This window comes from Psammomys obesus, unplaced genomic scaffold (genome assembly GCF_907164565.1).
Source record: "Psammomys obesus unplaced genomic scaffold, mPsaObe1.curated_primary_1811, whole genome shotgun sequence".
NCBI classification, from domain to species: domain Eukaryota; kingdom Metazoa; phylum Chordata; class Mammalia; order Rodentia; family Muridae; genus Psammomys; species Psammomys obesus.
Genome location: NW_026596134.1, coordinates 12637775 through 12650767, shown reverse-complemented (window position 1 = coordinate 12650767; position 12993 = coordinate 12637775). Strand labels below are relative to the sequence as shown.

General features: G+C 46.3%; 1 protein-coding gene across 3 annotated transcripts in view; it reads right to left on the bottom strand.

Moving 5' to 3' along the window:
- Positions 1-11806, bottom strand: part of Ptpn21 (protein tyrosine phosphatase non-receptor type 21) — a 59626-nt gene extending 47820 nt beyond the window's left edge. The window contains exons 1-2 of one of the 3 annotated variants that reach the window (XM_055593058.1): positions 11727-11806; positions 2595-2955 (exon numbers count right to left, since the gene is read on the bottom strand). In XM_055593058.1, coding sequence (XP_055449033.1) covers positions 2595-2774 — 180 coding nt within the window. In that variant the 5' untranslated portion in view covers positions 2775-2955; positions 11727-11806. Of the gene's footprint in view, positions 1-2594; positions 2956-3591; positions 3694-6797; positions 6900-11726 lie in introns of those variants that run through there. The other 2 variants (XM_055593057.1, XM_055593059.1) reach the window with 2 other exon arrangements.
- Between the last annotated feature and the right edge of the window lie 1187 nt (positions 11807-12993).

Here is a 12993-nt window from a genome sequence, read left to right as displayed (position 1 = left end):
AAGTAAGTAAAAGGAGTAATTTCTGCCTGCAGCTTATATTTGACAGCGGCAGAACTTCACCCAAATCGACAATGATCACCTTAGGTTAGCCTTTTGGGAGGCTACCGAGAGATACCAACAGACTGATAGTTCGTGCATGAATCACACACATGCAGAATGTACACAATCTGGGAACAGGTGTTGCCCCAGTCTGACTATTTCTGAATAGTCATTTGGAAAGGTTAGGCCTGGTGACCAAGCCACGTCTACACATTACAGAGTGGATGTTCTGGAGCCCTCTAAGCTCAAGTTTGCTAAACTTTCTAACCACGACTGTCGTTAAACGCTGAAGAGGTAGACGATCTTTCCAAGCACAAGACATTCCCTACGAATCATGCCTACTCTCTCAGTGCACTCTGCTCTTCCATTAAAAAACTGGCCTCAGAGACCAGTCGTGGTGGCGTACTGCTGTAATCCCAACACTCCCGAGGCCAGGCAGGAGGAGAAGCAATTCACGAGTTCCAGGCCAGCCTGAGCTACGTGAGCCCTTCTCTCAAAAGCAATAATAATACCGAAGAGGAGGAGGAGGAGAAGGAGAAGGAAAAGAAAAGTTGGCCTGAAGGCATACCAATGGCTGAATAAAGCCGTTTGAGATTGAGCCTCTACCAAAAGACGGTGCTCTCCTTAGGCGGCTGCTGCTTTTTAAAAGATTTACTCATTTCTCTTTTATGTGTGCAAGACTTTTGCCTACATAGTGCATGTTTATACACTACGTCCACGCCTGGGGCCCAGAGCCATGCAAGCAGTTGTAAGCCAACCACATAGGTGCTGGGAATAGAACTCAGGTTTTCTCTGCAAGAGTAGTCACTGCTCTGAAAAACTGAGCCATGAATACTCCAGCCCCAGACTTGACTAAATGCAAATAGGAGGGCGGCTCCCAGCCTGTTTTGTTGCTGTTTGTTTCTCTCCACTAACTCCCCCTCTGTGCTCTTTTGTTCAGCACAGAGGGGGAGCGCCCTCCTCCAGTTCTCCCTGGACAGCCTTCCCTCTGTCCTGGCTTCCATCCACCCAGCCGGACTGAGAATCCCAATCCTTCTGCCTGGATCTTCTGCCTGGATCTCCTGCCTGGCCCTCCATATCCACCTCTCTGTTCATAATCTTCAGTTCACACCAAGTGGTACCAACGGGCACCTCAAACCTAGTATTTCATTCCCACACTGAAACCAGCTCTTTCATATTTCCTCTCTTAATTACAGTCCCCACAGTCCACTGATAACCTGAGTACCAGCCCTGACTCCTGCCTACTTCCTCCCCAGCCATTGTTCGGTTGGCCCTAAATATCTCCAGCTTCCACCCCATTCTATCAGCAAATGCAGATGGCTACTCTCAGCACCTGAACTACTTTTTAATCACTCTCAAGAGGACTCAGGCAAAAGCACACCTGGGTTTAAAAAGCCTACCTTATCTTTAGACTATCAAGGTCCATCTAAATCATTTCGAGACAATAAAACACCTTTGTTACTTTTATGGGAACAGTGATTTGCAGCCTGGTAGGACCCCTCCCCCTAGCACTGAGGTCACAGCTCAAATATCATTTTCCATAAGGAGCTTTACCTCTGCTGTCCCTTTTCTTTTAACAGATCTTACAAAAGAGTTTGAATGTAGGACGATCTGGGGATAAGCGAGGACTCCACCACTGTCTACTCACTAGATTTCCCAGAGCTCAAGTCCCTGTGATTACTGTGATTGACCAGAGTCAATGCTTGTGGCTGTCCATGTTCATTAAGTCACAATCACCCCGAGAAGAGGTGCCGCTCCTAGACACACAGTTCCGACAGAGGAGCCAGGGCCCTGAGATATCAAATAGCTTGCCTCAGGCGATAGAACTAGTCGGCGAGGAAACCCAAACTCAAACACCAGGTATGTGACTCCAGAATCTTGAAGAGGCTTACAGAAAATAGAAAATAGTATGCCGAGTGACCAGTATGTTGGAACCCTCCCTGTGTTTAGCTGCCCAGGCCAGGGGTAAAAAGAAGAAACCCGGTCTTAAATGATTCGTGTTATATACTCCCAGCTGGGAATCCCACATAAATATTGTAGTTCATAAAAGTCGGGGACAGATAAGCTGTACTGTAGGAAACATCAGCGGATCACTTAGTTTTGAAACCCTCTAAGTGCCAACCATATACTGAGGTGCCTACCAGCGGTTTACCATAGCTTTGAGACCAGTGAGACCAAAATATGTGTTGCACGGATAAACAAACACACGCATGCATGCATGAGCATAGTAAACTGGTCAGAATGACCAGACTCTAGGACTTATTATAATAAGTGAGAACTCAAAACACAAGCATATTTGATTCTCCACAACCTTTATGGAAGGGAGGCCTAGGATACAAACACATTCAAAAACAGACACCTAAATTCCCTTAGGAGCAACCCCAGGGCATAATACTTTTGCTCGGATCTCTTCCTTCTTCATTAGAAGGAGAGCTTGCAGGCTCACCATCCTGCAGTCGTACTGGACATGCTTCCCTGTCAGGTAGGCTAGGATACACACACAGCCGCCAGGACGTGAGGCAGGACGACAAGCCAGAGAAATCTGCCGCGCTTACCTCCCTGAGCTCCAGGCGCTGGGCCACAGCTTCCAGGCTCTCCTGGCCAGTGCTCTCCACAGACAAAGTGAACTCCACGAACTCATTATTAAGCAGCTGGATCCGTGCAACCAGGCAGCTCTTGCTGGACACCGTGTAGCGCCGGGTACGTTTCAATTTCAGCCCAAACGGCAGTGGCATCTTCTCCCTTCAGCAGTGGAGGGGACCAGGAAGGACCAATCCAGCAGTGATGGCGCCAAGCAAAAGCGACCCTCCGGACAAAACCAGCTCTAGTATCCTGGGGCTCATCCAACAGCCGCTGCCGCCATTAAAAAGCAACTGAGTCTCCAAAGGCCAAGTGATGGGAGCATCCACGCCAGTGCTGAGGAAAGAGGAAAGTCGTTACTATGGACTTTGCTTTTAAAATAAAAATAGGTGGAACTGAGTACAAAGAATAAGTTTTGCCTCTCTGCTGGAGTAAGAAGGTTCTAACTCGAGCAGGGAGTTGGCGGGACAGTTTATCACGAGGGCTAAGGGTGGGGCCCAGGGTCAGACCCCACCCCTCATTCTGCTCACCACTTGTGATAGCAGCCCTGGCTGTTAGGATTAAATGAGATAATGCCCAGCACGTCTAAACTACCAAGCATTACCGGCCGTCTTGCTAGTTTGGAGGGAGGTTTGGATTTTTTCACAGGTAACTCTTGAGTTTCCCAATACTTTCGGGTGTCTTCGGTTCCCCACCTGTGTCCTTCAGCCAAATTAACCCTGAATTCTAAATGGGGAGAATAATCCCCTCCACCTAACATATGGCAACTGTGAGACTCAAAGAAGATGAAGTGCTTAACAAGCATTTCTAAAGCCCCTTCTGGTTCATTATTAACATCACCACAAAGATTTGTGTACAAACATGTTATTAACACCCTACTGATGCTCGTCCTTGAAGCATCGCAAATCTGAAAAGGGTGCTCTGGATTCCTCCACCCGAGCAGAGACTTCTAAGGAGCCTGTGGGCGCTCACCTACAGAAAAGGGCGAGGCCTTAACCATCATCCTGGGTAAAGAAGGCAGGCAGGGCTGAGCAAGCCCATAAAGCCTAGGGCAGCGGGGGGCCAGCAGCTCGCGGTCCTGGGAGTCCCCTCCCGAGTAGGAAAGCAAGCAGTGTTGCCTGGCCAACAGGGAATGTCGGGAGCCCCGGAACCCTCCGCCTGCGGCCGCATTTCCGGGCGGACGTGATCCGAAAGGACCAGCCCCCTGAGATCCGAGGAGGGAGGATTTAAAGGGGACATTAGTCAGACAGGCAGGGAGAGATTGGGCGCGCAGTTTGAGGCCGTATCCACGTAACAGCACCCCACAACACGCTAATTTTTAACCACGCTTGTTGATAGCAACTTCTGCGGTGAGATAAACTGGGGGCGAGCGACAAATCGGGACTTTTATGTCCACCAGAGTTATTTTCTCCTAAACAATTTGACAAAAATCTCAGCTATTTCCATCCCTCCGCACTGCTGTCACTCACCTCCGCCCCTTCCTACGAGGATAAGTCTTTTAGCCAGGCTGGGTCCTGGCTGATTAGCTATTTGGGTGCTAGACCTCGCGGTGAGACAATCTATCCCTAAGCTTTATCAGGCAAACAGAACCCAGGGCTCAACAGAAGCAGCTTTCTGAGTTTCTCGCTAATATGGACGTAGCTGGGCATCCCCTGGTTTTCTACATCACTCCCAGTATTCTTTTTCTGTCCTGCTCACCAGCCTGAGACTCAAACTCCACCGGTCATGAACATCCAGGTCTGTGGAATGGCTGAGCTAGAAAATGTGGTTTAGCTATGACCCTAGACTTTGCCAAACATAACGTCTTGGGATTCCATTCCACAAATGTGTATTGCCTCTCTGAGCACAGAGCAACATGATGAGCATGCTGTGGAAATCTAAGAGGAATCGTAAGCTGTCTCCGTCCTTAAGGAGACTGCAGGCATCTATAATTATATTCAGAGCTGTATCACTAATAAGGACATGATCAAGATTTCTAAAACTTATGTTTTGCTTTTTGGAGCTCTCTAGTTCGAGATGATCTCCCCGCCCCCTTTCCAGAAAGACAAAACACGTTTTAAAAACAAGGGGCCACGGAAGGCCAGAGGGAAGAAAAGTGTAACAAACAGCAGTATGTTAATACAGCTGAATGCCTTCCTTGAGTGAAAGCACTATTCCATAGAAGGAATTGGGATGGGGGAGGAGTACTATAATAAGGTAGAGTCTCTGTCTGCAGTATTTTCAATGTTCTTTGCTGTTTTCAGAGAATAAACAGATGAAGCAAAAATGAAAACACTTAAAAAAATTTTTAAACAAGATTTTAACCAGGAGACTAATAGTGCTTTTGTAAATTTAAATAACAACAACAACAAAAAAAGTGTAGTGTGCAAAGAATTGTCTCAGGAGAAAAAGTTGTAGATTTCAGCCTTGCAAATTGTGGCAACTGAAACATTAAAAAAGATAATGTTTCATTTGTTCAAAGGGAAGACATCTAAATTTGATATTGTCAAATATGTTAAGTTCTTCTTCACTATATAACTTAGATTTTATGTTTGTTTGTTTGTTTGGTTGGTTGGTTGTTTTTTTTGGGGGGGGTGTGGGGGCAGAGACAGGGTTTCTCTGTTTAGCCCTGGCTGTCTTGGACTCTGTTTGTAAACTATGCTGGCCTCGAACTCACAGAAATCCACATGCCTCTGCCTCTCCAGAGTGCTAGGATTACAGGCCTGGGTCACTCTGCCCAGCATAACTTAGTTATTAACTTCAGTTCTGATTAGGCAAACTCAAATTTCCAGTTGTCCCTGGGATTTGGAATGTTTTACATCATCGGAGATGAGGAAAGGCCAATGTTTTCTCTTTTTTATTTTGGTAGCTGTTATTATTTGATTGTTTTATTTCTGTGCATTTCCTCCTAAGAATGTCTGGTTTTTTTATTATCCATATAAAACCCACTGTGGCAAAAGTCCTGTTTAGTAACTTAAAAATTTATGATTGATCAATATATCTTAATAACGTCATAAATTATGTTTGAATAATAAAGCCAAGAACTAGAAATTTAAAGTACTTTGGGGAGAGCTGATTTAGGTGTCAACTTCTAAATGAAGTAAACTATAAACAGCCTTTAAAAGAAAAAACAGGATAATTTCCCTATAAAATCATTACATTATGGAATAAGAGAATATGCATTTTAAATCCTGTTTCACAAGCCGATCATGGTGGCGCATGCCTTTAATCCCAGCACTCAGGAGGCAGATCGATGTGAGTCTGAGTTTGTACAACAGCTTGGTCTGCACACTACACAGAGAAACTCTGTCTCGGAAAACCAAAAAATTAAAAAAAAAAAAAATCTGCTTCACAAGTTTACAAAAGTTGGTTTGCACTGTTAGTTCGTTTTCAGTTTTCTTGTCCATATCCCCTTCCAAAGGTCTCTCAAGTCCACTTTAACTCTGAATCTTACGGGACACCGCACCCCAAGCCGCTCACTATAAGTTCATGGAACTCTGCCACCATTCCCTAACATTAAATAATCACTAAAAAGAAAGTGTCCGACGTTTTAGACCGTCTACATCTAAGTGTCTTAAATCAATCCTATGTCTCTCACAGAACATTTGTGCATTGATAATCTATAATCAAATGGCCTACAAACCAAACAACTATTTTCAATGTGAAAATATTGTCTTGTTCAAAACTAAAAAGAAAGAAAAAGGGGGCGGGAGTCTGTCGGTAACTATTAGGCATACTGCAGTTGTCACTTGGAGATTCGGAACGTGTTTTCTAGCTTTCTCTATCATAAGGCTTCTCTCGGCGGCGGGGGTGGGGATAGGACAAGCATGCTCAGAGCGTCCAACCTAATCAGGGTTTGCAGAAATTACAAGTGGGAATTTGCAGATCCAAGAATTCTTCCTCCAAGAGTAAAGACGCTTTACTCCAAAACCGAAACAAGGAGTTGCTAAACAGTCCTCCCTTTATGCCCCTTGTCGCCAAAGTTCTCGGGCAACTTTCATACTCCACATACTCCGAGAGGCACAAATATGCCCAAGATTTCAAACCCTGATCCAGAATTAAGCCGCAGCCATCCGCGGAGGAGTCCGGAATAGAAGGTCCAGACCCTTTTTAGAAATGACTCTAGGAGATCAGAGCGAGGTTGGGAAGCGAAGACTCCGCTCTTTGTTACGCCCCTGCCCGGGTACCCCGCGCCTCACCTGCTCCGGCTCCCGCCGGGTCGGGGCCGCGCGCCCTCTCGGCGTCCCGCCTCCCCGGCTCCGAGCGGCCACCGCCGCCGCCCGCCCGCGCCCCGGGCCCGCGCGCCGCCCGCACACCTCGCCGCACCGGCCGGGCCGCGGCGGGACTCGCTGGGGAGCTCGGGGGCTGTGGCCGGAGCTGCGGGCCCGTGTCCCTCCCCCTGGGCCGGGCGCGCGGATCCGGGGAGGCGGCGGCGCGTGACCTCAGAGAGTTGGAATGCGGGCGGCGGGGCGCGGGGGAGGCCGGACAGCTGCGCCCGGCCGCCGGGGAGGGGGCGCGCCGCTGCTGTTTTTAACCGTGTGACCAGTTATTTTAAGTTTCCCAATAGAGCAGAGCCTTGAAATAAATAAATAAATAAATAAATAAATAAATAAATAAATAAATAAATAAATGAATAAATAAATAAATAAATAAATAAATAAATAAATAAATAAATAGATGGATAGATAGATAGATAGATAGATAGATAAATAAAAATAAATAAATGAATGAATGAATAAATAAATAAATGGATGAATGAATGAATGAATGAATAAAAATAAATAAATAAATAAGAGAAAGGGAGGGGGCGTTATTTTGAGCTCAGGTGGAAAGGGTTCTGTTGCAGTATTTCGTGGTGGTCTGTAAAGTTACTGGGGTTACTAGTGAGCTCTCGTGCGTGCGAGGCTGAAGGCAGTTCACACACCCCAGAATCCACTGGATAGGGAGCCGAGGGCATGCTGGAAATAAGAGCTGAAGAAACAAGGGTGATCAGGCAAGCCATTCTAGATCACCCCTACGGGTCTGATAGCTGAGCCTTACTTTGGGGAACCGGGGGGAGGGGGGGAGAAGGACTGACCAAGCCAGGAGAGTGGTGGAGAGAGAACTGTGAAAGACCTCCTCTGAACAAGGTCCCCCGTAGGAGCTGTACGCATACTCAGTGCAGAATGGAACCATTAAGGATGGAAGCTCCAGGGTCAGATTGTTTGGATTCAAACCCCATCTCCAACCCGCCTCTGTACTGGCTTCCTCTCCCGTAATCTGGAATTGAGCATCACAATCCAGTAAACTGAAAGGTTTCACTGAGTTCTAGGCCCAGCTACTAGTGCTTACTATACTGTATTCTTGCTCACCCTCAGGGTGGGCACCTGACATCAGCTCCTCAGTGTTCTTTCCCTTTGAGCTACTCCATAGTTACCTCCCTGGGTTTGTCAGTCCTTCCCAATGATTGCCCAAGGTGAAGTTCAGCTACCAGACCTCCAGGTGTGAGCTAGGATGGCTCCCTGGCCACCCTTATTGGCTGTCTTCTCTCCAGACATGCACTCTGGCCCCATCAAGAGGATCTAGGTGGTGTCTCCAGAACCCCTTCCCATTTGTGTCGGCCCTCCAAGTTTCTCCAACTCAAACCAGGACTATCCTTCCAAGCCAAAGTTCTAGCCACCCTGTGGCTGCCGCACTTGGCACGAATATTATAAATTGTTTCGTGGAGGCTTCATTTATATCTCCTAGAATCCCGAGGGCAGTACTGGGCAGACAGTAGGCACTAAATAAAAACGTGTTAATTGAATCGGGAAGAAAATGAAAGAATTTTAAAAATAGAAAATGATCATAAAACACAAGTGGTGCTTTAGACAACGGGGTTGGACTAATTCACTGTCTACAGATGTCATGCACCAACCATGTACTTAAGTCTATTTTCCCGCATCATGTAAATTGGCACAAACATCCCCGTGGCAAGGCACGACGACAAAGTATTAAGCATAAAATTAGTATTGGCTTACATTTCTCTGAAAGAGAGTGAGGTGATTTATATGGTTTAACCCCAACATGTACAAAAAGGTTGTTAAGAGGAAGTCTTCCCACCCTGCCTGCGAGACAAGCCGCAGTTATCTGAGTACTATGTACCCTTACAGAGATACAGGCTACTATGCATACGTGTGCCCAAGCCCACATCGTATCCGGGAAGTGGTACACGTCTACATTTGGAGGTGATTCCTACTACAATATACAATCACGATTTTAAAGGAGTATGGGGGAGGCGAACCCACCTTTAATCCCAGCACTCGGGAGGCAGAGGCAGGTGGATCTCTGAGTTTCAGGCTAGCCTGGTTTACAGAGGGAATTCCAGGACAGCCAGGGCTACACGGAGAAACCTGTCTCAAAACAAACAAACATACATGCAATTTAGAGAGAAGGCTGGAGAGATGACTTAGCAGGTAAGGACAAGTACTGCTCTTTTGGAGCACGGTGTTCAGTTCCTAGCTCCCATGTTAGGTGGCTCACAATCACTTGTAACTTCAGCTCCACAGTGGACCCAACACCTCCAGCATCTGCCTGTACCGTCACTTGTGTGTACACACCCAGCTCTCCCACATGCATACATACATACAATTAAAAATAAATCTTAAAAAAAAAATCTTGTAGACCTCGTAGATAGCAAGCCCTGACATAAAATGGTGTAAGACAAAATGATAAGCTGAGAGGAAGCAGTGGTTTGGGTGATCCACTGAGTAGTATTTTTTTTAAGGTTTATTTTTATACATGTGTGTATGTTTCTTTGTGTGGGCATGTGTGTACATGAGTACAATTGTCTTTGGAGTCTGAAAAAGACCCTGGATGCCCTAGAGCTTGAGTTGCAGGCCCAGTGTGAGTGCTGGGACCCAGCATGGCTCCTCTGCAGGCGCAGCCATGGTCTTCACTGCAGGCATCCCTCCAGCTCCATAGTGTTTTCTTAGGAGTTAGGGCAATCTGCTTTGGTATCTTGGTAACTATCCTTCGTATCTTACTCTATAAATTACCATTCACTGTAAGAATCAGACTAAAGGAGTCGCTTCATCCTACAAAGACAATGCTACCTAGGAGAGAGGGTGAAGATTAGCGCCAACAAACATGAAATCTCAGGGCTGAAGAGATGGCTCAGTGTACGTGAGCCCTTGGTGCTCTTGAGAAGACCCAGGTTCAATTCCCAGCACTCACAGGGTGGCTCACAACCACCTGTAATCATAATTCCAGGGGGGGCAACAGGTGAAATCACCTTTGTACCTGCAATCTTCACCTTTGCACTAGGTCCACACCGCCTCCCAAACGCACACACAAGTTCAGGAATGATAATTTTTGAGGATTAGTTCTTTTGGACTTCAAGGAAATGATGCTGGCAACAATGGTGTCCGCCTCATAGAAAGAGTGACTAGTGTGATAGTAATTCCCAATTCTTAGGGGTGCTTTTTAAGCAATTCATATTTCTTCTTATTGTTGGTGAAGGTGTGCCATGGTGCACGCGTGGAGCTTACAAGACAACTGTGTGGAGCCCCTTCTCTCCTTCCACCTTTGCTCAGGGGCCCGGAGACTGAACTCGGGTATCCAGACTTGCCTCATGGGAGGCAAGTGCCTTTACCCACAGGCCCCTAGCACCTAGAGACTCTGATCCAAAGGCAGACATGCCGTTTGATATCGAGTACTGGAGAAAAACATCTATTCACTCCACATGTATTAGAAGCCAGGTGTGGCATGCAGAAAGATAAGACGCATGCCTCTGCCCTCGAAGGGACTCAGCCTGTGAACAATAGAGGAAGATGTGGTTTTAGTTTGGTGAGGAAATCTACACAAGGGTATAACCCAAATGGATTGATAGCGTCTAGTTAATCATTATGAGAATCCTCTGTTTGAGTCTGGAAAGACAAATACAAGGCCACTAAATACTGAATGACAAGAAAAGCATTCCAGGCTCAGGGAAACCTACCACTTCTGCCTCCCTTCCTTCCCACAGACTGGTAAGGCAAGCGTGCGCGCACGCGCACACACACACACACACACACACACACACACAGCATAACATCTAATTGAAATGTAGCCCTGTGGGGAGGCTGGAGACACAGGGGGTGCCATTGTTAGAGGGCTCTGCAGAGCTGGAGTTGGCACTCACACCCTGCCGACTTCATGTCCAATGTTCTTTTTCAGTTCTCTCCTCGATTTGGAAGATAGCCAAGAACCCTCTTAGCTGGCACTGTACTTCATTGTGATCTGGCTCTCATACTATCCCTTAGAAGAAAAATATGCCATTTGTCATGGGCCAGTTTATTCTTTTGCAAGACTAATACTTCCAGCCCTTCAAGGATGTGGGCTGTGAAGCTGTACCTTACAGGGAAGCACCCTGAAAGGCCTCCAACCCCTTCGTGCCAGTGGCTGAGTGGGGGCACTCTCTCTATGACTCAGTCTCCTCTTCATCTGAAACCTGAATGTGTTTGAGTTCTCAAATAGCCTGAAAGTCTCTTTACCATAACTGTAAGCAGGAAGTCCTAAAAGAAAACCCTGTCTCCAATACCTTTAAATAAATTCCTTGTTATCAATTTGTAAGGAAAGAAAGAAGAAAGGATCTTGCTATGTAGCCAGGCTGCTTTTAAATTCCTAATGCTCCTGCCCCACCTTCCCAAGTACTGGATGAACAGACATGTACCACAGTGCCTGGCTTTGAATATGTGCACGTGTTGGGGGAAGGGGGCAGGTTCTTCAATTGCTCTTCATCTTATTTCTGAGGCAGGCCTCTCACTGGACCTAGAGCCTGCTGATTTGCCTCGACTAGCTGACCAGCAAGCCCTATGCGTCCTCCTGTCTCTCCAGCTCCCCAGTTCTGGAATTACCGGCACCTAACACCATGCCTGTCTTTTTCCCATGGGCACGGGGGGTTATCAGATCTTCATGTACAGGCAAACACTTCACTGACTGAGCCATCTCTCCAGGCCTCGGAATTCCTTTTAATGAAAATGCTCTTGGCTCTTTTACACAAGATTTTCTCAACAGAAACTAAATTGTTCAAAGTCAATCTGTTTAAGGTGCAAAAACGATAAAAGCATGGTTCTGTTCTTGGCTATGGAACGGTGGATAAAAAAAAATAGAATAGGAAAAAAACTTACCCGGCTTTTGAACTGTGTTATGAACACGGAAACCTGGTCCTGCTCAGCGGTGTCCTCCGGCTCCCAGCGCAGTGTCTGGCTCACAGCAGGCATTTAATTTTTAATCAACAAACATAATGCTTCTGTGAGCTAGGCACAGCTCGAAATGTTCGCCAAATATTAACTTACCTCAACCTTATAAGAACTATTTGAAGAGGAAAACAGTGTCATAGCTATGCCACAGAGGAGGAAACTGAGGCACCAAGAACGGTAGCTCCTTGCCTAAGGTCTCAGAGAAAGTGGCAGAGCTGCACACTGAAACCCAGACTTTGTATAGCGGCTCCAGGGTCCCCGTTCTCCGTCACGTTGCCCCTCCATCTCTCATCAGTGGTTCATGGTCACTGCATTTACCCTGAAGAAATGCTTTCATAAATCAAGGCTTTGATTTCTTTTAACCTACAGATATTTGATAAATGTTTATTATGTGCCTATCATCCTGAAAGAACTTCTGTAGAAATGTGAGAGACACATGGTCCTCAGTTTATCATTTTAGGATGAACACATACATTACTTGGTAATCACGGGTGAAGATGTATGTCATCATATTAGTTTCTATATAGATGCCAGAAGAATTGTCACAGGTCAAGGGGCCTGTGGCAGCTAGACCCTGGGTAGCCCTGTGATTCCTACTCTTATATAATTCCTGTGAGCATGAATTAACTAATGGGTATGATGAAGATAAGAGATTTTGTAGATATAAAGGACGCCCAAACTCACTTGACTTAGGCATCAGGCCCCAGATGAGCCCAACTGAATGGGACAAAAGTCCTTAACAGAGGAACCAAGGTGTATTGGGTTGGGGGGATGAAAATGACACAACTTTATCTTTGCTAAATTAAGAGAAGAGATGTATTGGTGAGGCTTTTGGAACTGTGGGCCATCTTCGAAGACCAGAACATGGCTTCTAGACCATATCTGGCAAAAAGATGGAGCCTTTGCTCATAAAGACCCCAAAAAACAATTTCCTGCCAATGAGACTGAAAAGGGATTCTTCCTTCGCCAAGTTCCACATGAAAATGCAGCCTGGCTGCCACCTGTGCTGAAGCCCGCTAAAAGTCTAAGCTTAAGCCCCAAGGAACTTGTTATGGACCAAGAGCTAACTAATGAAAATTGGCTCTTAAGGATCTGGGCATAGTTGAGCTTCACTAGAGTCCAGCACTAGGGAGGCTGAGGCAGGAGAATCAGAATCTGAGTCCAAACGTAGAGCAAGGCCACAAAGCTAACACCA